Genomic DNA, 24,331 nt, shown 5'->3' with positions numbered 1-24,331 from the left:
TTTGGTATTCAGACGTAACCGTAGAAGGAAAAAGAAACCATATCATCCCACATTTTTAAACCTCAGCGATCTCGCGGAGACGACGGATGGTCGAGCGGGTGGCGGCAGCGGCGGGCGTGCTGGAATTCGGTGGTCAGTTAGTATGGCTCGGTTCTTGCTCGTGTGTGGTGGTGATGAAGGTGATGATGGTCCACAGAAAAAAAAAATTCCGAGACCTCGACATCCATCGCAGGAGGACTTACGCGACAGTGTAGGCGCCACCGGCAACGGTCTTGTTGCAGCCCTTGCACTCCCAGATTCCAACGGCCTTGCGCTTGACGGTGTTCTTGCCGCAGAAGGTGCAGACGTAGCGGGCGTGCTGGGTGATTTCCATCTTCTTCACCTGCTTACGCAGGGAGGCACCGTATCTGTCAGGATGGTCAATATCGGGATCGTTGTGTCTTGTTCGGAGCCGCGTTTTTCTTCGTTCATCGAGAGCCACAGTCGGTCCGGGGGAGGTTCGAGGGTGCTGCATACCTGGTACCATATTTACCGGTGATACCGACCTCTGCAGATTGTTAGAAAAGAGTGCTTCGGTGACGTGAGGGTAGGAATGGCATGGGGGAAACATACTCTTGGTGCGCTTGGTCATCTTGGCTGAGTGCGACGGATGAGGGTTGAAGATGGATACAGAGCGGGAGTGATCGAGCGGCTTTGAAGGGTTGTGGGTGCTCGCTTAGGATGTGTGTGGTCACCTGATGTCACCTGACTTGACAAGGAATGCCATAATTTCAAGGTGGCACTCTAGCTCATGTAATCTCGGCCAGACCTATTCCTCCGACCACGTGATCTCTCTCGAATCAATCTGTACAGCTCTATCCTTGACGGCCAAATCTCCAGAACCAAAGCCGTGCGACACAAAGCTGCCTGTCATAGTCCAAGCTGCAGCCCGCCCGGTGGTTTCCTACAAATAGTGTCGTGGCCACTCCAACCGCACTCTTGACTTCAATCACACAAAGATCTTCTTGCCGAGGAGCTAGCTTGGTTGGCCCGTGATCCACCCCCGAGCTTCCTTCCAACTTTATCTCACCTCCTTGAATACACACCACCATGGCGTCTAATCGGCAATACGATATCGTTTTGCTCGGTCCGACCGGGTACACCGGTCGCCTGTGCGGCGAGCACATTGTGCAAAACCTGCCCACCGATCTAAAGTGGGCGATTGCCGGCCGCAACGCGCAGAAGCTCGAGCCCATCGCCCAGGAGCTCAAGACGATCAACCCGGACCGCATCCAGCCAGGTAAGAGGCTTGAATCCCTTTTTGGTAAGAATGGCGCACTGACTTGGAGCTGTGTAGAGACTCTGGTGGTCCAGCTGAACTCCAACGAGCTCAACGAGCTGGCTCAGAAGACCAAGCTCATCATCAACTGCGTAGGGCCCTACCACCTGTACTCGACTCCGGTTGTGGAAGCCTGCGCTGCCAACGGCACCCATTACGTTGATGCGTACGTTGCTCGAGCTTGATTTGTGTCTCATTGGGATCTGGACTGACTTTGGACCAGCACCGGGGAGACGCCGTGGATCAAGCTGATTGTCGACAAATATCATGAAACGGCTAAAGCGAATGGCGCTATTGTCGGTGTACCTCGATCCCGGAAGCTCTTTCGAAACATTAATGTCATATAGATCATCCCCTCTGTCGGTGTGGAAAGCGCCCCGGCTGATATCCTGGCGTGGGCTCTGGTCAAGCAAGTCCGCGAGGACCTCTCGTGTCAGACCAAGGGAATCAACAGCTGCATCAAGGAATTGAAGTATGCCATATCCCACTCTAAAGCGCATCCAACGGACAACTAATCTCTTCCTGCAGGAGCTCCGGCCCTAGCGGCGGCACTCTCGACACCATTCTCAGCATCTTCGACTGGCTCCCATCGTCCGAGCTTATGAAATCCATGAAACCCTTCTCCCTCGCCGCTTCCGCGCCACCCAAGGATATTCCCCGGGAATCAATCATGCAGAAAATCCTGGGTGTGCGCTCGATCCGCGACCTGGGCACGCTGACAACCTCCCCTAGCGGAATCGCAGACATCACGATCGTGCACCGCAGCAGCACGCTGATGCCCGAGTTCTATGGCAACCGATTTGTCTTCCACCAGTTCCTACATGTGCGCAACGCATTTATTGGCGTCGCTGTCCACGTCGGCTTTATGCTCGGTCTGGCGCTCCTCGCACTCTCGCCCGTGCGCTGGCTGGTCCGGAAATTCATCTACACTCCTGGTAATGGGCCGCGGAAGGAGGATTCGCTGAACGACCGGCTCGAGTACCATGCTGTCGCTACGGCGGACCAGAATACCCCTGCTCCGCAGCGCGTGTTCGGCAAGCTGACTTACCATGGCAGTATGTACCTGCTTACGGGTGTGCTGCTAGCCGAAGCTGCGATGGTGATTCTCAAAGAGGAGGAGAAGGTGAAGAAGGTCTCGCGGGGCGGTATCGTTACCACCGCTACTTTGGGCCAGGACTTTGTCGACCGCCTGGACAATGTGGGCTGTCGGATTGAAACCAAGGTTTTCCAGTACTAGTTAATTGCGGGTCATTGATCTGATGACATCCAAGTGCGCTTACTGGTCAGGTGGCCATTTCGGTTGCTTAATTGCTATGATATGCTACTGCTCTGTGATGATGTTACGAATCCCAAGATCCGTCCGTCAAAATTTAATATCCTTTGTCTTTCATACACGCATTCTAAGCTAAAGCTTTCCCGAGCGAGTATCAACAAAAACCACCTGCTTCAACCACGAAGCAAGGATAGTATTCACCTCCTCGGGCTTCTCCCATAATGCCCAGTGTGAAGTATTCACCTGCTTCAGGGTCAAACTGGGAATATGCTTCGCCATTGATTTGCCCAGGTGAGGCGGCAGGGCCTGGTCTCTCAGGGCCTGGATGAACAGTAGCGGGACGGTGATTTGGCGGTCGAGGATAGCGAGTTCCTCTTCGTAGTTGACTTTTCGCGTGCGGTACCAGTTCACTGTCGCGGAGTCAGTGTTCATTGCTGTAGAGGGAGTTGATAAATTGACATACGCGGTCCATGGACGCCATGCCGAGCGAATTCCGTCGCATAGTACTCTAGTTCCTAGGACGATGTCAGTCATACAACAACTCAATACCCGATACAAGGAAAGAACCCAACATACATCCTCACTCAACAGCCTTGAAGGCCTCAACCGGGCCACCCGATCAAGAAGCACGCCCTTCTCAGCATCAAACCCAAGCTCACCCTTCTCCGTCCGCCCACCATAAAGCGCAATCAAAAACTGCCGAATCTCATCCTTCGACCGAACAACCTTCTCCAACTCCCCACTGGCAAACTGAAGCTGATACGCAAAATGCGGCGCAGCGGTGCGCACGAGGTCTTCCAGGGCGACGTCCTGCGCTTGGGGCCGGGCGTAGGGGACACACACGGTGAAAACGTGGGTTACCAGATCGGGATGCCAAAGCGCGACGCGGTAGACCAGCGCAGCGCCCCAATCGTGTCCGCCTAGGATGATCTTCGGTGCGTCCAGGTGGGCAGCTAGGGCTTTTATGTCCTCTGCGCAGCGCTTGTGGGAGTATTGGGTGGGATCTTCGGGGGCGTCTGTTCGTCCGTAGCCGAGACAGTCTGGTGCAACTACCCGCAGGCCTAGGTTGACTAGCATTGGGATCTGGTAGCGCCATCCCATGGATAGGTCGGGGAAGCCATGGATCTGGGGGTTGTTGTATGTGGTTAGGGCATTGCGTGGTGGCAATTGGAAGATCTATCTTGCTCACCAGGAAGATAGTTGCTCGGTATTGTCCTGATGGTGGCTGACTGAAGAGATAGGCTGGATTATTTCGTTAACCATGCAGAGGTGCGCGAACTGCTCGACAGGTACTGACAGTACTGGTTCCCATTAAGTGTCGCAGAGCGATACTCGACGCGCGAGTCGCCCAATACGTTTACCTTGTCGACGGCCATAATTGACCAACAGAGTACCCGGGTGTGGTTGTGTTTTGGTCCATCCAAGCTCGAACGTCATGCGATATGCCCCGCACCGCCGTCAACGCACTCACTCGCGATGCCTCGGTCCGTTCCCGCTCTTGCACAATCCCTCACTACTGTTGCATGATCGACGTCGGCCATGCACAGGACAAGATAATTGTCTTCAGATCTTAAACCATTGTTCCGATAGTGCTGGGCATCCCTTGCGTCGTGTCATTCTCCTGCCTTGCTTTGTTGTCAATCCTTTTACATATATCCTCGGGCGGTCGCATCAATATTTCTCTACAGTTGCTGGGCCAGCGAAGACTATCACAACTGAATGATGGGAAATCAATGTATAGCGCGTTTGCCGATTTGGTCTGGACTCGATTTCCTCCTCCAACATGTCCATTTTGGTGGGTGTTGAGGCCAACACACACACCCTCCACAATGTGATCTATTCGAAAAATATACCTTGGATCGACGCCCCAGCGATCTTCAGAAATCTGACAAGCCGTTAAACCCCGCGTAGAGCTGTTCGATATATCTTATCGTGTTGAAGGGAATGATCAATCACTTGGACCCGGATTCGTTCCCCATGGATTGACTACTGCGCGTTAAAGATCCCGAATCCCGCCATCGAATGAGAGTCCAGAATGCGACAGGGATCCTGCGGACTTTCTCATCGGAATCAGCAAGACTGTCCTCTTCACCTCCATTAAACCCCCCCACACACAGTAGATCATGGCCGGTAAGCTTTTCTGCGTCATCGTGGCAATTGCGCTGGGTTCACATCTAATGAAGATCCAGGAAATCAAGCATATGATGAACCTCTCCGGTTCGGGGTGGCCTTGTTCCCCGGCTTCCAGGCCCTAGATGTATTCGGTCCCTTGGACTGCATCAATGTCCTCTCACGGACCGACAGCCACAGGCTCTCCCTGTCTATACTCTCCTCGACCTTGGAGCCCGTAACGACAAAGCCGCCCGGTTTCCCCGATGCGATCGGCCAATCCGTCGTTCCAACTCATACCTTTGCTACCGCACCGCCACTGGATGTACTGTTCGTCCCGGGTGGTCGGGGTACACGCGGCTCTAGTTCCGTAGTTCAAGAACTCATCGCATTCATTAAGACCACATACCCGCAGCTCAAGTACTTGATTACCGTCTGCACTGGCTCCGGGCTCGCGGCGCGGGCCGGCGTGTTGGACGGGAAACGCGCCACGACCAATAAAATGGCGTGGCGGGAGATCACGGCCTGGAGACCCCAGGTGATTTGGGTCCCTCGCGCCAGATGGGTTACGGATGGGAATATCTGGACATCTTCTGGGGTCAGTGCTGGGATTGATGTGACGCTAGCTTGGATTGAGGAGGTGTTTGGCATGCAGACGGCAAAGAAGATTGCCGATGGGATAGAGTATACTCGACACGAAGATCCGAGTCTAGATCCCTTTGCTGGGTTGCATGGTCTGTGATTGGGAAGAGTATAGCAAGGAATGTGCAACTGTTGTGAAGATCTACAGATATATAGAAAAGTACATTCAGCCTCTGCTCTGTGAGACATCTAGCAACGAGTAGTCTGGACAACGGATAGGTTCTGCAGATCATAGGATCTGTGTTACTTGGAAAGCGAGGGATGGAGCGCGACATCGGTATTTAGTATGCTTTGATCTGCCCTAGAACTATCAGATCGATGATCAAAAACGCGGTTCGTGTTGGAATTAATTGACGCAAGGACGTGTCGCACAGCGAATTAATTGTTCGACTTTCGCGTCAATGTACTACAGATGAGGGTAAATCAAAGAAAATTTCGTCTAAAACACATCGCAAGGTTTTCAAACATCAACATTAAAACCCTCACCAGAAGCTTGCCAATCGTGTCATGGCGTCAACTGTACTTTTGCGTGGTGGGGTAAAGATGATCTATCTGAACCTCGATCGAAAGAAAGTCTGAGAACCCCGTGAACCCATATCATACGAGGCTAGTGAGACTAACGGCCATCCCTTCCGTGCCTTGGCACACCCCCCACCTGCATCGCGGGTGATCTATAGGAAATCTATGTCACTTTCGCAGCATGTCAACACAATCTAAGAAATGACTTGTCTATAATTATTGGATGTCTTATCCCCTTTGAAAAGTATCCCTCCTATATTAATAGTGGCAAGTATTCCAAATTCCCGCTCCTTTCAAAACTTTTTGTTATTTTGACTTTGTATATTCCAAATCGCTTGCCTTGCCCCGTTGCCTGCCAAGATGATGCCCTCAAACCAAACGTCCCATAATGCCACATGGGTCCCTGGTGATTTTCAACACCCTAACGAACATATCCGCCGTCCTATCCAGATCTCGCTTGTTTTTGCCTTTACCTTGTCTACTCTCGCCGTCGTACTCCGCCTGGTTGCGAGAAGGCTTACTAGCAGCAAATTATTCTTGGACGATTGGTTGATTCTGGTTGCTCTGGTAAGGAATCCGTGTCATCAACCTTTTTATTGATTATAAACTGACTAGATCATGGCAGCTTTTCAAATATGGATGCTCGATCGGAACTGCAATCCGTGAGTGACTTGATCCTGGCACTATTTTCTGAAACTAATCAACGAAACACAGTCCTTTGGAATGGATTGGGATCGCACATCACCATGGTGCCCAAGGAAAACCTGGAGACTTTCTTCAAGGTATGTTTGCAGGCCCTGCATGAGAAGCGTGCGCCATCCTAACTCAGCCAGATCGGATGGGCCAATCCATTCCCGTACACCGCTACAGTCGTATTCGTCAAGCTATCGATCCTGGCACTGTACAAGCGCCTGTTCGCCACCAAAAAGATGCTGACTGCGATATACATTGTGGGAACGATTGTTCTTATGTGGGCCGTGGCCGTCTTCGTGACTACTGGCTTGATGTGCATCCCCGTGAACAAGTTCTGGGATCCCACTGTCGAGGGAGCATGCATCGACGCCGCCAAGTTCTATTACGGCATCCAGATTCCGAACATCCTCACGGATGCCATTCTTCTGTGCATGCCACTGAATGTTGTCTGGAAATTGCCCATCGCCAAATCCCAGAAACTACTCCTTTCCGGTGTCTTCCTCGTCGGTGGCTTGTACGCACCCTCGTCCTTTTTCAATCAAGAAATAAGCTGATGATCTATAACAGGACCTTGGTCTTCGACATCGTCCGCTTGTACGCCATGATTGAACTCACCAAGGCGGGCCCGGATATCACTTGTGAGTACCGTCAACCCCTTATCTCTTCATCCACATTGCTCACCCACCTTTGTACAGATAACCAAGCCCCCGTGGCCATGTGGACCTGCACCGAAGCCGCCGTTGGCATCATCGCAGCCTGTCTTCCGAACCTGCGACCCTTGTTCAAGACCAGCGGAAGAGGTTTCTGGTCCCAGCTTCGGTCTTCAGCCCACCGATCCGGTTGGTCTGGTGGAAAGTCGAGTGGCAACTCCAACTCGACCGACTCGACCGACTCTACCGGCAACACAACAAGCACCTCCGACACAGCTGTCAGTATTTCCACTCCGACAAAAGAGATTGACTCCCGCGTCTCGGTGCAGACTGTGGATACCACACAGTACAATGATTATATGAAGGGCGTCAAGGCTTAGGTCTAGTGAACGTCCCACAAAAACGATTTTGGCTGGCGATAGCACCTCCTCCTGTGGTGAGAGGGGGCTGTGCTCGATACCCTTCTCGCTGGCCTGGACTCTTTTGAACTTGTGCGTAGGCTATAGATTATGGCGGTAGTAATATCCGACGATTCATGTATTTCTAATTACAAAAAATGCTCATTCCAAGTCTGTTTATTTCCATGCTGTAGTCCTGATATTAAGCAGTTTTCAAGGGTGTGTCTCGCCGCCAGAATCCATAAACAAGAAACAACGGGAGGATATCAGCTTCTGGCACCAGATGGGGATCGCCCGCGTTGTCGCCCTCTGTCTAGCCTTTTTCTTCATCTGGGCGAGGAGATACGCCAAACGCCAGAACGCCGCTGGACACCTCCCCAAATCGATCCAGCCTCCTACCAGTTCCCGTTGACTTATGCCATGACCTAGCGGGGAATCCATTATCGGGATATTGCACCCGTGACGCTCGCCGATATAGCGCTTCACCGCAAGAGTGATAAACGTTTTGTGGAGAGATTCCAGATCGAGGGACTCGTCGATCCCATGGAGAGTTCTTGGGTTTATGATATTGCAGTGCGCTTTTACAATAAGGGGAATGTAGTGTTGCTGTTTGCTTCGACAAATAACACGCCAAGGAAGAAGCCTGGACTCATTTTAATCCCGAATGTGGAGAGTTTGTAGAAGGAATTGTTGGCCTGGTTATGGAATGGACGGGAATTTCACTACCACGAAAGGCATGCCTGTGCCAGTATCCTTTTCTGAATTCATGATATCATTGAATCAAACCTAGTGGATCTGTCCACTTTTAGATCAAGCGTGTAGCTCACACCGTAGTGTCCTCGATCTGCCTCGAGAGCATAGAGCAAGAGAAGAAGAGCGCTAATAAATCACCGTGTCTTCGTTGTCTTCAACAACTTCGCCTCCATCATCATCAGCGCCGCGATGGACATCAATATGATCGTGCACAGTAGCGCTTCCGTTCATAGGCGTATCGTCTGGTTTAGCTGAAGCAGAGCTTTGGTCCTGGGCACCGTCTCCACCTACTATTTCCGGTGCTTCGGGAGAAGGGTTCTGGGGCTCGTTTGATTGTGCTTCGGATTCCGAGACCGATTTTTCGTGAGATGGTCCATTTTGTTGCTCAGTCTCCGAACTGTGTGATGGTCCCTTGGCCTGGAGGACTTCTTCCTTTGAATTGCGCCTCGACGTTTCAGATCGAGTAGTCTCAGGAGGGAACCGGGCGTCAAACTCGGCGATCTCTCGAGCAACAGTCGCTTCGGCGTCCTGGATTTGCTCCTGTATCACTGCTTCATCCTGACGCCGTAGCTGCCACGGTTTGTAGTACTAAACCACACTGTTAGCGAGTGGCGATTCCATGGTCAAGAGAGTGTAACCCACGAGAACCGGCTTAGTACGGGTCTTCAAAGAATGCGCCATGGCCAGCATATTCACATGTCTCGTCCGCATCGCCTCGCGCTCATACAACGGGTGCTCCTTCTTCCGAATAGCATCCCTCTGTTCCCGCTTCTGCTTTTTGAGTTCACCATACTCTTCCGCCTGCGATTTCAGCTTATCCTGCTGTTTCTTCTCAATATCAGCGCGACGCCTCTGCGCCGCCGAAGTCGAACTCTGCGAGAGCGTTCCCAGCAATCCGCCGAACAAGCGCTGGCCGCGTTTCCGTTCCTCGTCGCGTCCGGCACCTTGCCGAGTGAGCTTTCTTTCTGGTGGTGGATGGTCTGGAGTAAGCTCTTGTGAGGATGCGCGTCGGCGTTCTGAGTACGGGGAGGTATTATCGCCCGCTTCTGTGCCAAGCCGGCGACGCTTGGGGTCGTGTTCCGCTGTGGAGGACTTGCGACGTTTTGTGGTTGATTCTACGGCGGGTTGGAGGGCGGTTTGCTCGGGTACTGCGACCGCTGAGGCGAGGGTCCTAGAATGGGCAGATTAGCTTAGCCCTGAGTGTGGAGGTGAAGCAGGATGCGACGCAGAGAATGGAGTAGCCGTACTCAGACATGTTGGTATGTGGGGGACGAGATGTCCGATTGGAAGTCGTTGACCAACAGATTGATAATCCCTTGTCTTCCAGTCAAGCTCTTCCAGTCGGATACTGACTGATCGAATTGCCAGGCAAGTCGAGTTCGTCCGGCAAACGTCCCAGGCTAGGTACCACGGCTCACGTGCACGGACCACGGTTTGCTTTCTTCTCTTCCGTTCCTTCTTTCCCTTTCTCTCTCTCTCTCTTTCTTACAAATCCCCTGTCGCTCGCTCCTCTTAACACCCGAACACCTCGAACTCATCCTCCTTCAGCTCCCACACCTCATATCACTGTCCCTCTTTTGAGCCAACACCATGTCTCGCCACCACCCCGACCTCGTCATGTGCCGCAAGCAACCCGGCATCTCTATCGGCCGCCTGTGCGACAAGTGCGACGGCAAATGCCCCGTGTGCGATTCCTACGTGCGTCCCACGACCCTCGTGCGCATCTGCGATGAGTGCTCCTTTGGCAACTACCAGAACAAGTGCGTGGTGTGCGGTGGCGAGGGCATCAGCGACGCATTCTACTGCTTTGAATGCACGCGCCTGGAAAAGGATCGAGACGGGTGTCCGAAAATTATCAATCTGGGAAGTTCGAGGACAGATCTATTCTATCAAAAGAAGAGTTTTCGAAATCATTGATACGCCCCGCGTTGGCCAGCCTCTTGTGGTTCAATGAGGCGGGTTCTTGGGTTGAAGCTGGTGGGATTATTACAATGTTCAGCCTAGCGACACGAATGGCTTTTTCTCTGAAATGCGCTTGCGATCATCATGCTTGGTGGAGCTATATATGAGAGCCATCAACTGGATTTGTTTCCTGCTGTCTCTACAAGGGGAACGTCGCGATTACCGGCCCGGACGACGGGGTCTGGCGAATCCTCGTGCAGGACCCTGGTCTTGTGGCGGGTGAACTTCTTCCTGCAGTCGATCTCCTGTGACCTCGTCGGGCGACGAAGCCTCGATCTGTTTTACCGATTGTCAGCACTATAATCTCCAACCCATGTCTGGCACGCCATACCTTCTTTGAGATCGTGAGCCCCTGCTCCTCGGCGATGGCGAGCGCATTCCGCCGCGAACTGGCATGCAGCATGCGCTCCTTGATGGACGACCCCGTGGGGCACGTGTAAACGAAAACAACCTCATCAGAGCCGGGATAGTGGTAGAAGGAGTATCGGGGCGAGGACGCGGAGATATGAGTGGCGACGGCGCCCGCCGCCACACCGGACTGGGAGTCGGCCAGCTTGATAGTCTCCGTGGGGACGTCGATAGTCTGCACAGAATCAAATGTGAACTTGTTAGAATATCTTTCCGACACGTAGAATGTAGTTTCCAGGTATCCTCACCAGCTGCACGAGCCCACCATCCTGCAACTCTTTCAGCGCGGTCTTCGCCTCGTCATCCACAGGCATAGAAACCCTCATACCAGACCCCGAGCCGGGCCCAAAGTTACCTCTGGCAAAAGTGCCCCCGATTCCAATATCCCGTTGGGGCGTACCACTCCTCGCCTCAGCCTCTGCCCTCCGCACAGCTTCAAGTTCCCTCTCCTTCTCGCCCATAAGCTCCTCCCGACTGGTCCCGTCGGTACTCTCACCATCCCTCTCCTTCCACGCATCCTGACCAACGACCTCGTCCTCCTCCGTAGCAAACACCGTAGAGGCGAATTTCTCCGTCCCCAGCTCACGGACCAGCGTGGCACGGGTCGAAGCGAAGAGAGTCTTGGAGCGCACGGGCGCGTTGGACGGGATGTATGTCAGGGCTACCAGCGACGAAGAGGTTGAGGTGGGCCGGCGCAGGAGGAGGTAGATTGGGGTTTGCGGCTTGAGGATCGAGGACAATTGTGGCAGAGAGGCGAAAAAGCCATCGGGGGAGGTCGAGGTGAGCGAAATCGGGTCCAGGGGGGTCAGGCTCTCCGAGGTGATGGTTACGGGGAGACAGAAGGTGGAGGGGTCCGCAGTGAAACGAGCGAAGGCATCGTGGAGCTCCGGGGAAACTGTGGGTGTTATTTAGTACCATTCAATGGACAAGAAGTGTGGTATTACCTGAGATTCCGGACTGCATGATGTGATGGTGGTGGTGGTTGTAAGAATGTCGGTGGAGGATGCTTGGAGGGGAAGGAAGGAATCCACTTGTATGATGACCTTGAATAACCAACCCCATTTACTTATGCGGCTCAATTGCCACAAAGAATGGCGTCAAGCTTGCAATAGATTTGGCACTTGATAGCACGATCAAACATGGTGTCATTCTACAGGTACATAAAAGTTCTCTCCAAAGGACATGCATCGAGGCTGAGTCTTCATCCGAGTGCTTGTCAACATCCCACATGCTCGTAAGGGCTGACCCCACACTGCGGGATATGGCGACCTCTCTTCGAGATGTTGATTTTTGATTCGGCATCCGGGTTGGCTAAATGCACTCTTGAAACCGTCGCCCCTTGAATAGACGACAAAAGGTCTACTGCACTGACTTCACCCTTCTCAGGAGTGTGATTTTTCTGCTTCAAGTCTTCGGGGATCAAGTGGGATAGAAACCATCCGCTTCGAAACGCACCGATGGAACTAGAACTAGATGAACAGGATATATAAAAGCAACGGCGCCTTTGGTGAGATTAGTAGATGCATATTACATGATTTGAAGCGGTCTTGCCAATAATAGACCAAGCAAGATCCACTGATGTGCGACCACAAATTGAAGACAAATGGATGATCTCTGTTAAATATACAGATGACTATGTACAATGCTTCTCAAGTTCCATGTTAGTCTGGACGTACCCTTACTCCTCGTACTTCCCACCCACAAAGGCCCAGTTCGAATCCTCCAGCTTCCCCTTAAGGAACTCATACACCGTGAAAGTGACAGCCTGACCGGGCGCAACACGCATCACACGCGGCGTGATACCCTTATAGAAGGCGCGTGTGCCCTCGGTCTTGATCATGTCCTTAGCAATGATCATGATTCTCGACACGGCACTTTGACCGGGCTCGCCGCGAGTCCTCTGTAATCGGGTCTTGATGGTGTCGATGGGAGCATTGGAGAAGGGTCCAACAGCACCAGAGATCAGACCGATCACCGTGGTCTGGTACGCGGGCAGCTGCGTGTCGGCGTACTGCGGCTGCCACTTCTGGAGAGCAGCCTTCAGCTCCGTGTACGCGGTGAAGTTGGCAGCCTGGTTGGTTCCTTGCCGCAGGGCTGTCAGGGAGACACCTCCGTAGAGCGCCCTGAACCCTTCTTCCCGGATGACGGTGAAGAGCGCGTGCGGTGCGCTGCGGTACTTGGGTGTGTCGAGCGGGTCGGCGAGACTGTGGTGTTGCGCTTGCAGTCGGATCTTGACCACTTCCATCGGGTTGACCACCGCCACGGCTTCGGTCACACCAGCTGCCAGGCCGGCTGTTGCACGGTTAGTATGTGAATCGGAAGAATCATAGTACGTCACCTACCCAGGAAGGTGGCTTTGCTTGTGACGTGCCCGGTTTCCTTGTCTGCCAGCATGCCCTTATATGACTCGTACGATGTGAACCGAATGGCCATCTTGGGGATGATACCGCCCAGCACGGCACCCAGACCCTTGTATAGACCAAGAGCTGTCTCTTTCTTCACAATCTCCGCGCCGGTAGTCACGAACCCACGGGGTTTAGCCTGGAATGGTCCGAACTCATCAGCGACAGCAATTGGATTCGCGAATCAACTATAACTCACCCCGGGAGCGCGAGCTCTCCGCGACAGCTGCATGCGGACCTTGATCGTATCTGGAAAGTCAACTTCATGAATTCGGCATCGTAGAACGACTGCACATACCAAGCGGGTGACACACAAGTGCCTCCATCATACCAGCACCGCCACCAGCTTATCCACAAGTCAGCACTTGCACGACTCCTCGCGGGACGGGAGTCCACTCTACCGATCAAGTTTACCGCGGCCGATGGCCTCTTCTTGCCACCGGGATGTACATTTTTGGCGGACATATTTGCAGATCCAGCTTGACGAATGATGTATCTACAGCTGGTAGAGAACCCTCTCTTGTTCCTTCAATTGAGAAAATCGAAACTCCCGATTGCCGCGAGGTAGAGATCGACTCGGAGAGCGGGCAGGCACGGAAGCATACAATCCCGGGAAGAGTGGAGAGAGGAGCGCAAGAAAGGTCGCGGGCGCAAAGAAAAAATAATTCCCCAAGAATAATAATGGAGTGACTTGTTTTAAAGAAATAAGAATCAGTCCCCGAGGATATGAATCACGTCGGCTGAAGTGGCGGCTGTTCCAAACCTTGTGGGGAAGCGGAGGAGCTGGACGAGCGGAAGCTCAAGTATAGGAATTCCGTACTGTGCAGCAGTCGAGCAGCAACAAAGATAGAAAAGAAAGAAAGAGAGAATAATACACGAGAACGATCACGAAAATAATAGGAACTCGACCCGAGGGCGCGACTCGGCAATCTTTAATACAGCATGATTCATTCCGAGCTGTTCATCAAGCTGGATCAATCCCGAGGCATCGGGAACAAGGGCGGCTGCCTCTCTGGGCCATCCGCCCATCATGCTCATCTAGGAATAATAATAACCATGATTTTCTGCCCAGATCTATCCATGGTGCAGACTGATTCACATGTGCTGTTTTTGTCAGTGTCGTCATCGGGTGATCATGATCATCCTGTGACTTGCGAACCAACTATAGATACCACCCTACTAAGCATGTTGCTGCATTCCTCACCAACATGAACATTTCTTCTCTTGAGCTTGGCCGAGGGAGCTCCATTATTCCCCTCCGGCTATTTCCAGTCATTCAGGTCGCTTCATCAGACCCCATGACCCAGAAGTAAGGCCCAGAACTGCGAATTCCCGCTGCCCAGCGCGATGCGCCCGGGTCTATCCGGGCTTCCACTCTGCCGAGGTTCAGAGCTGTAGTGTAGTAGGGCCGACAACTCGCGACCTGCCTAGGTCATTCCAGATCTGACTCAGAGGATTTGACTTGATGTCTTTATTTTGTATCTTTCAAGGTATTCTTTCTAGTCGTTGGGATATTATGATTCGGGTGTGTCTGTGTAGATATAGTACGGTCGCGTCTACTCCCGAATAATGGCGGTTATATGTTTTACCCAGAGGCACTTGAGATGGAGCACAACGGACACCTACTACAAGTGAACCTCACAACTGTCTCTACAGTCCCAAACGACTATGTCGAAAACGGGGGAATGGTAGAGAAAGTAACACCGCCAAGTAATTGCATCATGTTGCACGTGCTCGAGCATTTCACATGCTGTGCGTTCTTAAACTTCGCTGATTGATAACCCGCAATCATCGGGTAGCCGTGTTTCGGCGTGGGCTGTGGGCCGACTGTCATTACTGTGACTACTAATCCGATGCGTGAAATGTCTGTGCTGGATATACTCATAGCTCCTAATCAAGGGTCGAGTGGTAATTACTAACAGCACGAGATCTAGGCATCCTTGCACCGCTCTTCTCTCCGCGTCCGACCGTCGGGGTTGGTCCGATGGCCCGCAAATATCTGTTCTTCGCGACTCACTCAGGCCGATCTTGCCTGTCTACATAACCCTCGGCAGCCAAGAGTTTCATCTCTCAAGTCTATATTTCAACTCTAAATGAATAACTAAACAATGCCCGAGGAACCCACGGTCCCCACCGACCATGAACCAGAGCAGCACCACCAACCACCCAAGGCCTGGAAAAAATGGACCAAAAGAATCCTCCTCCTGCTCCTGAAGCAATGGCTCCTAATCGGCATGGGCGTCGCCTGCGTACTGGCCTACTTCTTCCCCAACGTCGCCAAACACGGCGGGATCATCCGCGCCGAGTACACCATCATGTACGGCGTTATCGCGATCATCTTCCTGATCTCGGGACTGAGCATCCCGCGCCAGAAACTCTTTGCGCAGCTCATGAACTGGCGTCTGCATGTTCTGGTCCAAGCCGTTTCGTTCCTCTTTGTTCCTGCGCTGATGCTTGCGGTCGTGCATGCCATTCTGGCTGGTGATCCGTACGGCCGTATTGATCGCGCCGTGCTGGCTGGGTACATCTTCACGGCGTGTATTCCGACGACGATTGCGTCGAATGTTGTTATGACGAGGGCGGCGGGCGGAGACGATGCGGCTGCGACCGTCGAAGTCCTGCTTGCCAATGTCCTGGGTCCGTTTATAACCGCTGCGTGGACGGTTTCTCTGCTGCCGAAGGGGTCGGAGTTCGATATCTGGCGCTCTGGCGGTGGGAATTTGGGGACGATGTACAAGAACGTGTTCAAGCAGCTGGGGCTCAGCGTGTTATTACCGCTGGTGGTTGGACAGCTGGTGCGATGGACCTGGCCGGATCGGACGGCGTGGATGATTCAGAAGACGAAGCTGCCGAAATTCGCGACGGTTTGCATGCTCCTGTTGGTTTGGTGAGTGGATAGCCCATACTGCCAAAGGAGATAAGTCTGACTGAGGATCATTAGGTCTACCTTCTCCTCGTGCTTCGCAACAGGCGCACTCCAAGCCCTATCTACGCAAAGTGTTGTCTTCGTCGTCCTTTTCAACATCGGGCTGTATATCGCCTTGACGACAGTGTGTTTCTTCAGCGCACGGCCACCCCGATGGCTTTCTTCTCGTGGTTGGTCGAAGCCGGTGTTCAAGCCGATGCTCCCGGAAGAAACCATCGCAGTATGCTTTTGCGGTCCAGCGAAGAGCACTGCATTGGGCATCCCGCTGCTGTATGCCATGTGGGCACCTCTGGACCTCTTTACCAAGTCCAGGACATCAGTGCCCGTGTTGCTATATACCACGGAGCAGATCTGCGTTGCGCATTTCTTTGTGCAGATATTCCGGCGCTGGCATGCGAGATTGGCGGACAAGGAAGATCTAGAGAGTCACCTGCAGCCGGAGGATGCAGATATCGGAATGATTCAAGTTTCTCGAGGTTCTACAGATGAGCACACGAACGTTTGATACCCGTTTGATAATCTATCTGGATTTTTATATAGAGAAGATATAATATATGCCCACATGTAGTAAAATAACAACATCACAATCGAAGAAGATATTCAACATCACCGGTCCCACGAGCTGGCGAACATAGGAAAAGAATGTACATGATAACTGCAGGATGAGGCCTTAAATATAGCTGACCTTGACACCCATGCCAACTGTGCCCTTCACTTTCTGCCATGCACTGTCCGTAACCCTTCGGACACGCTCACGCACGTCCTGCCGGCTCATGGCCATGAGTATACCGAGCAAAAACAAAAGGGTGCGGACCAGCGACATCGGATTCCCGGATACGCTTTGGATGATATGTTTCACCAAATTCCGTAGAGTCGTAGCGACCGCACGAGTCTGGCGTCGAGGTTCAGGCTTGTCCTGCTTCTTGACGTTCTTGGAACTCGACGACGAGAGTGCAGTCCGCGATGGCTTGCCGCTCGGCGATTTGTCCGCCGATTTCCCGCCCTTGCTCTTCGGGGACCGCCCCTTTTCGATCCCGTAGTCACCCTCACTCGTATTGCGCTTATGTCCGTTCGGTTGAGGACGGGGGGATGATGAAGCAGCGTCCTCTGCTCTCCGACGCTCATCCTCACGCTGTCGCTCGAATTCGGCATCTTTGGCCCGCTGGAGCTCCGCGGCCCGCAACTCGCCTCGTTCCTTCTCCTCCTTCAGTCCTTCCAGGGTCTGGAGGAAGAGTTCCTTGCGTTCTTCGTCGAGGACTTCGCTCAGGTTGATGAATTCCTGCGCATACTCCCACTCCTCGTTCCGTGGGAGAACATGCAGAGTGAAGAGCTCGATGATACGTACTCGCGCAGCCAGATCTTTCGGAGTATCTGTTCCGCTCGTCTGGCTGATGTGGCGCGGCTGGGCATTGGCGGAGGCATTGAGACGGTCGGTGAGGTCGAGGTTTGGTTGTCCGTAGGAGGAGAGGTATGTCTCGAGACGCTGCTGGTTGAGTGATTGGGAGGAAGAGTGGTTGAGGATCAGTGTTGCACTGTCTGCATTAGCAGGGATCGAGATGCTGGGGAAAAAGGAGCACTCACAGGTTATAAACCACCTCGGCATCCACGGAGCCCTCGCGGCCCCTGTACCCGACCTGGACCACTGTCTCCCAGATGCCTCCCTCCCGCACTTGCGTGGCGATCGCTTTCCACTCCTTCTGGCCGAATTGCTTCTTTCCTTCCTCGGCGCCGAGGTCGACGATTGCGCTCAGCAGCGTGATGTACAGATTCCACACCTTGATTCTCCACGTGCTAGGGGCGGTGGCGATCGGCGCAACCGTTGTAGAGGCGTGATCGCCATTTGGTTGTTGGTCATCTGCGACCGTAATGATAAGTTGGAGAGTGGAAAGGGCTTCAGGGAGACGGCGTGTGAGATAGAGCTGAGAGGCTTTCTTGTAGGTCTTGGAGCAGAGCTTCGTGGGGGAGGTCGAGGTAGAAGTGGAGGAGGGTGAGGAGAGCTGGGAATGGGACATTCCGTCAGCCATTGTGAGTGAGTATAATGAATTTATTGAAGTATCATGGAGGTTGATGGTGAGGGTAAGAGAGAGAATGAGAGAGTGACGGAGCAATGAGGTCGGGGCCTGCCGTTTTCCCTCGGCCCAGCTGAGTCCGGGGTTGGAAGGTCACGGGACCTGGGCCGAGCAGAGGTCGACGAATTAGGAAGGAACGGGGGGTGTACACAGAACCGATCGTTTGTTTGTTGTGCTCGTTATCTTTCCCTCTTTCCCCTTTGACATTCTCATACAAACATCTGTCCAAGGAGAACAATTTTCACTCCGGAATATTGATCTGTGCAGCATGCCAAGCCCGATCTAGATCTAGGTATGTAATTTCGTCGCATCTTCACGTCACTTGGGATGGATGGGTCCATATCAACACAACTCCACGATTCTAATTCAGAGCTGACTAGGTAACATGCACAGCCAATCAAATCAAAATGGATGTCGTTGATGCAACCTTCCATCGCCACCTACCATGGATTCTCTATGAGCTGGCCTCGTGCTGCTTTGTGTCCCTGGATCTGGAATTGTCAGGAATCGCGATAAGTCCAGACAAACCAGGTGGCGAAGTCCAGACACTCCAGGAGCGCTATGTCAAGGTAAAAGCAGCGGCAGAGAAGTACCAAGTTCTGCAGGTTGGCCTGACCATTTGCCGCGAGAACTTGGTGACAGGTGTGTGCATACATAAAGGGCATGGATGCATCAGGGGAGCTGACCTGTTCCAGGGAAATACATCCTCATACCATACAACTTCAATCTGAGCCCGAATACTTTTCGTGAATCTGAAATCAGTCGAGACTGGACGTTCCAGAGCCGGGGTACGCCTGACAGTTATGGGACAGAGGAGTTGTTTCTACCGTGGCTGACGCTCTTCGAACAGCGGTGGAGTTTCTGCTTGCAAATGGCTTCAGTATAGACATTCAGTGCAAATATGGAGTGCCCTATCTATCTCGAGAAGAGGAAAAAGAAGCCATTGCAAAGGCAACAGAGAGATTGACCCGTCAAACGACGGGGAAGTCCCTGAATATCAAGGAATCGGATCATGAATCCTTGGAATTCGTCCAGGCAGTGCGACAAGTTCTGACCAGCTGGCTCGCCGAAGGCGAAGTACGTTGCTTTGGAGCGAAGCCATTGCATACCTTTACTGACTTGGTCTTACCAGAACCACAACGCGTGGGTCAATATTCCACCACCGACTGGCAGCCTTCCTGGAATGCCGAAGATCTTGAGCAAAATGCACAAAATGCTTGTGCACCATCTTATCGAGAGTGAATACCCAACCCTTGCTGCTCGAAGCCACTCTTCTTTCATGACTATTGAACCCTTGCACCCCGAGCGTGACAAGAAAGCCCAAGAGGCACGACTGGAGCGAAACAAAGCCCGGATTCAGCAATGCGTTGGATTCCGATGGATTGTAGAGGCCCTGGTCGGAGGAAATCTGACGGGTATTGAAGATGGCGCTTTCAAGCGGACCATGGACACCAAAGCAGTGCGCCCTCGGTACACCCCAGACACCCCAAAAGAGCTCTCGATGCGCGTAAAGCAGCGACTCATGGAACACCGGCCCATCCTTGTTGGCCACAATATCTTTACCGACCTGGTCTACTTTTGCAGATGCTTCTTCGGCCCGCTGCCAGATACCGTGGGAGAGTTCCAGATCATGGTGCACGATCTCTTCCCCGTCATAGTCGATACCAAGTACTTGGCGACTCATGACTGTGGTTCCGTGAATCCTCCTTCGTCACTGGTAGAAATTAACCAGGACTTGTCTCACATATGGAACCCCGTGATAGGTACACGATCCTTGATTTGTTCATGCTGGCGATTCACTGACTTCGCTCACAGCCATTGACCCTCTGCATGTCAAATACAGCGGCCAGGAGCTCAACCACGAAGCCGGGTTTGACAGCATGCTTACTGCCACAGCCTTCCTCAAGTTGTCAGCCATGCTCGCTGGTGGTTCATTTAAACGCAACAAAATTAAGCAGCACCAACCGAATGGGGGCATGAAACGTTCTCAGCAAGGCCGTTCCCCCGTCAAAAAGAGCCCTGAAGACTTCTTCGCTGCCGAAAACGTCAAATCTCTGGACATGATCGCTAACGGCTGGCTTCACACACGTGGGAGTACTCTAGAGGAAACAGGATCTGCGGAGGTAGCGCACAAGGTCCGCAATGGCGAGCTGATTCCCCGACTGGGTAGTGATTTCTGGAATGTTTACAGCAACCGTCTGCGGGCTTTTGGCACGAAGGAACGGGTAGTGCAGCTTGGGGTTCAGGAGGAACAAGAGAAAATGATGATAGAATTTGGCTAGGGCATGTCATTTATGTGACAATTGGGAAAGACGGTTGAATATCTCCGCCGAGGGCACGGAGAAATCATGTCCGCAGCATCTATCTAACAGTACACCTTGGGGGATTTTAACGAAGGTACCGCTAGCGAATCAGCCGCAGGAATCCACTCTAAGCACCGCTAAATGGTCAACTGGACGTGGTGTAGCGAACACAGTGATGATAAGGATGGGTGCTGTAGAGAAGAAAGAAGAAAAAGCGGCGGGAAACAATTTTAAGGGCTGGTCACTGGGCTGCTAACCTAATCAGGACCCCACGTGATCTCCTGGAACTTTTCTCGATCGGAGAGACACAGGGACAAAACCACCATCACTGCCATCCAGCATTGTCGGAGATGGCCACCAGATCCAATGGGACACGGCGCATGGTGTCGCTATTGCGTATGTGATTGTCCCAATGACCTCCACACCGTCCACTGATTCCCAGCGCAGGCCCGTCAATAGTCGACTCCAGCGTGTGCAGAAGCTGTCAACAGACCCTCGGCCGACGCCAGTATGCTGCCGCGACCGAAACACCCGCCACAGAGACGGCCTCGATTGCAAAAGACGCATCGGCATCAACAACCTTCCCCGTCGTGAAACCCGTCTACACCATCAACGCCGGCGTCGCCCTCTCCCGACCGCCCCAGGTGACCCGCGAGCTGGAGCCATTCGAGCAAGCCTACTATTTCTACCAGAAGCGGCTGAACGAGCGACTGGCGCTACCGTTCACAAAGTACTTCTACTTCAAGCGCGGCACGCCGGCCGACGAGGACTGGAAGCGGAAGATCCTGGACCGCCGGACCGCAGCGCGGGATATCGGCAAGTACAACGCGTACGCGAGCGATGCGTGGAACGACGAATTGCTTGTTGACGCGCCTGAGGCCGATCCCGCGCACCAGGTTGAGATGCTTGTGCAGGACGCGGAGGCTACGGCCAATGCCACCTCGCAGGATACCAGCAAGAAGGAGGAGATTCCCCGTCCCTTTCCGCGGGTAACGGAGGCGGATAAGAAGGGCGATGAGAAGAGCTTGGATCGTCTGCTTCCGAGGACTTTGTATCTCCTGGTGCAAGCGAAGGGGGGTACTGGACGCTTCCCAGTGCGCCGGTGGAAGCGGGCGAGAGTCTGCGTCTGGTGAGTCCTGCAAGCTCCTTTTCTGGGTGAGGGAGATTGTGTTAATTATTTCTGGTTCCTAGGCTGCCGAGCGGACCCTTGCCCAGTCAGCGGGCGTGAATATGAACACTTGGATGGTCGGCTATCATCCCGTCGGACACAATGTGCTGGACTTCAAGCGACCAAAGATCGACCAAGGGGCAGGGACCGAGTTGCGTGGCGAGAAGACTTTCTTCCTGAAAGCGCGCATCATGGCCGGACAGGCCGATCTGTCAGCCAACACGCTGGGACTCAAGGACTTCAAGTGGCTCAGCAAGGAGGAGATCGCCAAGTACGTGCATCCGGGGTACTACCATGACATCAAGAATATGCTGGCCGATCGGTAAAAGGCGAGCGGCGGTATCTGTGATAAATGGCGTCGACATTGTCCAATACGAAGTCCTACTGGCCGACGCACTGCATATAATCTTTCCTCGTGTCTGCCATGTATAACTAGATTCTTTCCTTGTGCCAATCAAATTTCCTGTTATTAAACTCCAAAACACCGCGCCCTATGTAACCACACCCCAAAAATTACTTTAGAGTGAATTTCTGACCCTGAACAACTGGCTGGTCTTTGGACGACTTGCCGGTCAAACTCTTGCCGCACATGGCGCAGGCTAATAGCGACGTTAGTTAAATCCACCAGAGAAACAGAATTAAAGACATACCGTTCTTCTGATATGCACACCGCTGACAATATTTCTTTCCCTGCTCCGTCTTCGTCTTGCACAATTCACAAGAAGACGAGTAAGCCGCATAGGGATTCTTCGCCTTGGAGCTAAGGAGCTTGCTCTATACATATACATCTGTTAATTTCCATACAAAAACCTCTTTGCCATCTATTGTATAGATGGTTAGCTGGTGAGTACACATACCTTGCCAACGCCAGTCGATCCTATTGTCGGCTTATTCCCCTTCGCCGCGCCTCCGACAGTGCTTGCCGGAGACCCATAGTACATTTCATTTTTGCGTTTGACGCCTGGCGTGGCTAGCTCGGTGGATTTAAGCTTCTTCTGGCATTTGGAGCAGACCATTGTGGGGGAGGGTGTTGGTGTTGCTGGATGTTGATGAAGGAGAGTTTGATGGTGGATGATATAATGTTCCTAGGTCCGCCACTGCCAAGACATTGTATTCCCCCACCTTATTATTGGACAAGCCGTACGAAAAGGATGTGGGAAGTGAAGTAGTCAAGATGGTCAGTGTTTGTGTAATCTGAATTGTATTTAATTACTTGGGTATGAGTATAAGCATCATGGGCATCGACAGGGGTATCGGCTCAGAAAAATCAATAAGACAGGACAACGCAACATGCTCGTGTATATCTAGATGATGGATTAAAAGTAGCGTGCGGAAGCATTCACTGAGTCTTCTTCAGGGGCCATGCTGCTGCCGATACGGTCCCGTGGATGAATAGAACTGCTGCTGGTAAGGCTGCTGCTGATGGGAATACTGCTGTGCCTGCCAAGCACCGTCCTGCGGGCTGAGGGATTTCCATTTCACGCAGCACAGGAGAATGCCAACGTAGGTCCCCACGAAGAAAACGAAGTCGAGGACAGATTCCAGCAGACCCAGGTAGTCTGGGGGGATGTAATAAAACAGGTAGATTCGAATATTAAGAACAGTCCACATCAGATTGAGCGCAAAGTAGAAGAAAGCGCCGATGATGAGAGAGATGGCGGCAATCTATGTATAGACTGTCAGTATCCACGTCTGCCGCCACAGGCCAAAGACACAACTCACCCTCGACCGAAACCGGCCACGGCCCCCTTTGACAGTCACAAAAACAGCCCAGGCCAAAACCTCCAACGAAGCTACCAAAAGGAGAATTGCGTTGGCACAATACACCTTTTCGGCGGCGGTTTCGACCTGTAGTATATAAACCTCTGTGACGTAGTAGACTGTATTGACGACATCGAGAGCAAAGCTTGTCATGCCCATTACGAACAGAACTCCCAAAACTATCCAGTGGATAATATTCACAGCAGCATACGGCCGGCCCACATCGGTGAGGCCGTCGAGGAACCGATGGATCAGGCTGTAGAACACGTAGAAGAGAAGACACTGCGAGATGTGTTGGAAAAAACTCTGCAGCATGGGAGCGATTTGATAGTATTCTTTCACGACGTCTTGGCCAACGGCCACACCGATATAGACGCAGCTTAGGAGGTCCGCCCTAAAGTTAAGTAGTCGTTAGTGTCTGGTGTGGCCAAAATATTTTCATACACTTACAAAATCCAACAGATCAGAGCAGACCTGATCCCGCCCATCGGCAGCGGACGCCTCTTGGACAGGAAGTTTGTAGGCTGGCGGATCCCGCAGGTCCAGATGAGGAAGCCGAACATGGCTGCCCCGGTCAAGGCAGTCATGGCAAGTTCCGCGGTGTACATACGCATGTATTTTGGGTCATATGCAAGCTCTTCCCCGGGTTTGGTCTCCCGATCCCAGGCCCATGAGCTGCGATAGTAATCATCGTATCCGTTATAGTACCGAGGCGACAGCATGTTTGCGCGTGGTGGGTCCGATGTTGGATCAATCACTAAATGCTCAGATCACGTATAGTAAAGGAGGAATTACTCGCGTCGAGACAAGGTGAGAATATTTTTAATTTCTTGAGGAGAGGCATTTGCTTGTTTTTATGTCAACTATCTATTTCGCCGGGTGACGCGAAAGACTTGGTCGGAGGCTGAAAGCCCTAAATACGAAGGGGCGGCGTTTGTGATCACGATCTTATTGGCGAGCTCGCGCAAGGCTAAGTA

The 24,331-nt window shown here is 52.6% G+C and overlaps 15 protein-coding genes across 15 annotated transcripts; 7 read left to right on the top strand and 8 right to left on the bottom strand.

The window, feature by feature from the left end:
- Nucleotides 1–238: 238 nt before the first annotated feature.
- Nucleotides 239–631, bottom strand: N7510_007870 (60S ribosomal protein eL43; the record flags this gene model as incomplete). Its single annotated transcript, XM_056979795.1, has 3 exons — nucleotides 239–407; nucleotides 517–547; nucleotides 613–631. 3 exons carry the CDS (start codon nucleotides 629–631, stop codon nucleotides 239–241), a joined length of 219 nt encoding a protein of 72 aa, XP_056832838.1.
- Nucleotides 632–1,089: 458 nt separating this feature from the next.
- N7510_007869 (saccharopine dehydrogenase family protein) lies at nucleotides 1,090–2,555 on the top strand (the record flags this gene model as incomplete). The annotated part of the gene is made up of 5 exons (XM_056979794.1): nucleotides 1,090–1,279; nucleotides 1,337–1,484; nucleotides 1,542–1,620; nucleotides 1,666–1,790; nucleotides 1,847–2,555. 5 exons carry the CDS (start codon nucleotides 1,090–1,092, stop codon nucleotides 2,553–2,555), a joined length of 1,251 nt encoding a protein of 416 aa, XP_056832837.1.
- Nucleotides 2,556–2,723: 168 nt separating this feature from the next.
- On the bottom strand, nucleotides 2,724–3,967 carry N7510_007868 (alpha/beta fold hydrolase; the record flags this gene model as incomplete). Its single annotated transcript, XM_056979793.1, has 5 exons — nucleotides 2,724–3,001; nucleotides 3,055–3,106; nucleotides 3,168–3,716; nucleotides 3,781–3,833; nucleotides 3,889–3,967. The coding sequence occupies 5 exons, from the start codon at nucleotides 3,965–3,967 to the stop codon at nucleotides 2,724–2,726; spliced, it is 1,011 nt and encodes a 336-aa protein (XP_056832836.1).
- A 747-nt stretch (nucleotides 3,968–4,714) lies between these two features.
- Nucleotides 4,715–5,442, top strand: N7510_007867 (DJ-1/PfpI family protein; the record flags this gene model as incomplete). The annotated part of the gene is made up of 2 exons (XM_056979792.1): nucleotides 4,715–4,721; nucleotides 4,781–5,442. 2 exons carry the CDS (start codon nucleotides 4,715–4,717, stop codon nucleotides 5,440–5,442), a joined length of 669 nt encoding a protein of 222 aa, XP_056832835.1.
- A 779-nt stretch (nucleotides 5,443–6,221) lies between these two features.
- N7510_007866 (putative integral membrane protein Pth11-like) lies at nucleotides 6,222–7,584 on the top strand (the record flags this gene model as incomplete). The annotated part of the gene is made up of 6 exons (XM_056979791.1): nucleotides 6,222–6,428; nucleotides 6,487–6,523; nucleotides 6,576–6,643; nucleotides 6,695–7,068; nucleotides 7,122–7,192; nucleotides 7,250–7,584. 6 exons carry the CDS (start codon nucleotides 6,222–6,224, stop codon nucleotides 7,582–7,584), a joined length of 1,092 nt encoding a protein of 363 aa, XP_056832834.1.
- An 897-nt stretch (nucleotides 7,585–8,481) lies between these two features.
- On the bottom strand, nucleotides 8,482–9,610 carry N7510_007865 (pinin family protein; the record flags this gene model as incomplete). Its single annotated transcript, XM_056979790.1, has 3 exons — nucleotides 8,482–8,943; nucleotides 8,998–9,526; nucleotides 9,603–9,610. 3 exons carry the CDS (start codon nucleotides 9,608–9,610, stop codon nucleotides 8,482–8,484), a joined length of 999 nt encoding a protein of 332 aa, XP_056832833.1.
- Nucleotides 9,611–9,945: 335 nt separating this feature from the next.
- On the top strand, nucleotides 9,946–10,272 carry N7510_007864 (PHF5 family protein; the record flags this gene model as incomplete). Its single annotated transcript, XM_056979789.1, has 1 exon — nucleotides 9,946–10,272. One exon carries the CDS (start codon nucleotides 9,946–9,948, stop codon nucleotides 10,270–10,272), a length of 327 nt encoding a protein of 108 aa, XP_056832832.1.
- Nucleotides 10,273–10,476: 204 nt separating this feature from the next.
- On the bottom strand, nucleotides 10,477–11,688 carry N7510_007863 (twinfilin; the record flags this gene model as incomplete). Its single annotated transcript, XM_056979788.1, has 4 exons — nucleotides 10,477–10,593; nucleotides 10,649–10,900; nucleotides 10,974–11,620; nucleotides 11,670–11,688. 4 exons carry the CDS (start codon nucleotides 11,686–11,688, stop codon nucleotides 10,477–10,479), a joined length of 1,035 nt encoding a protein of 344 aa, XP_056832831.1.
- Nucleotides 11,689–12,403: 715 nt separating this feature from the next.
- N7510_007862 (putative succinate:fumarate antiporter (Acr1)) lies at nucleotides 12,404–13,592 on the bottom strand (the record flags this gene model as incomplete). The annotated part of the gene is made up of 5 exons (XM_056979787.1): nucleotides 12,404–13,017; nucleotides 13,068–13,266; nucleotides 13,327–13,376; nucleotides 13,426–13,473; nucleotides 13,529–13,592. 5 exons carry the CDS (start codon nucleotides 13,590–13,592, stop codon nucleotides 12,404–12,406), a joined length of 975 nt encoding a protein of 324 aa, XP_056832830.1.
- A 1,643-nt stretch (nucleotides 13,593–15,235) lies between these two features.
- On the top strand, nucleotides 15,236–16,558 carry N7510_007861 (uncharacterized protein; the record flags this gene model as incomplete). The annotated part of the gene is made up of 2 exons (XM_056979786.1): nucleotides 15,236–16,014; nucleotides 16,069–16,558. The coding sequence occupies 2 exons, from the start codon at nucleotides 15,236–15,238 to the stop codon at nucleotides 16,556–16,558; spliced, it is 1,269 nt and encodes a 422-aa protein (XP_056832829.1).
- A 165-nt stretch (nucleotides 16,559–16,723) lies between these two features.
- pex26 lies at nucleotides 16,724–18,077 on the bottom strand (the record flags this gene model as incomplete). The annotated part of the gene is made up of 2 exons (XM_056979785.1): nucleotides 16,724–17,585; nucleotides 17,635–18,077. 2 exons carry the CDS (start codon nucleotides 18,075–18,077, stop codon nucleotides 16,724–16,726), a joined length of 1,305 nt encoding a protein of 434 aa, XP_056832828.1.
- Nucleotides 18,078–18,529: 452 nt separating this feature from the next.
- On the top strand, nucleotides 18,530–20,404 carry N7510_007859 (CAF1 family ribonuclease; the record flags this gene model as incomplete). Its single annotated transcript, XM_056979784.1, has 5 exons — nucleotides 18,530–18,764; nucleotides 18,818–18,910; nucleotides 18,973–19,199; nucleotides 19,255–19,885; nucleotides 19,938–20,404. 5 exons carry the CDS (start codon nucleotides 18,530–18,532, stop codon nucleotides 20,402–20,404), a joined length of 1,653 nt encoding a protein of 550 aa, XP_056832827.1.
- Nucleotides 20,405–20,775: 371 nt separating this feature from the next.
- Nucleotides 20,776–21,919, top strand: N7510_007858 (mitochondrial 54S ribosomal protein mL46; the record flags this gene model as incomplete). The annotated part of the gene is made up of 4 exons (XM_056979783.1): nucleotides 20,776–20,821; nucleotides 20,873–21,476; nucleotides 21,521–21,554; nucleotides 21,617–21,919. 4 exons carry the CDS (start codon nucleotides 20,776–20,778, stop codon nucleotides 21,917–21,919), a joined length of 987 nt encoding a protein of 328 aa, XP_056832826.1.
- Nucleotides 21,920–22,106: 187 nt separating this feature from the next.
- On the bottom strand, nucleotides 22,107–22,609 carry N7510_007857 (cysteine-rich PDZ-binding protein; the record flags this gene model as incomplete). Its single annotated transcript, XM_056979782.1, has 3 exons — nucleotides 22,107–22,192; nucleotides 22,244–22,367; nucleotides 22,451–22,609. The coding sequence occupies 3 exons, from the start codon at nucleotides 22,607–22,609 to the stop codon at nucleotides 22,107–22,109; spliced, it is 369 nt and encodes a 122-aa protein (XP_056832825.1).
- A 337-nt stretch (nucleotides 22,610–22,946) lies between these two features.
- Nucleotides 22,947–24,076, bottom strand: N7510_007856 (uncharacterized protein; the record flags this gene model as incomplete). Its single annotated transcript, XM_056979781.1, has 3 exons — nucleotides 22,947–23,258; nucleotides 23,316–23,748; nucleotides 23,805–24,076. The coding sequence occupies 3 exons, from the start codon at nucleotides 24,074–24,076 to the stop codon at nucleotides 22,947–22,949; spliced, it is 1,017 nt and encodes a 338-aa protein (XP_056832824.1).
- Between the last annotated feature and the right edge of the window lie 255 nt (nucleotides 24,077–24,331).

The sequence above is a fragment of the Penicillium lagena genome (assembly GCF_028827675.1).
Source record: "Penicillium lagena strain IBT 129212 chromosome Unknown utg000005l_segment0_segment0, whole genome shotgun sequence".
NCBI lineage: Eukaryota > Fungi > Ascomycota > Eurotiomycetes > Eurotiales > Aspergillaceae > Penicillium > Penicillium lagena.
This window is presented reverse-complemented; position numbering and strand designations above follow the sequence as displayed.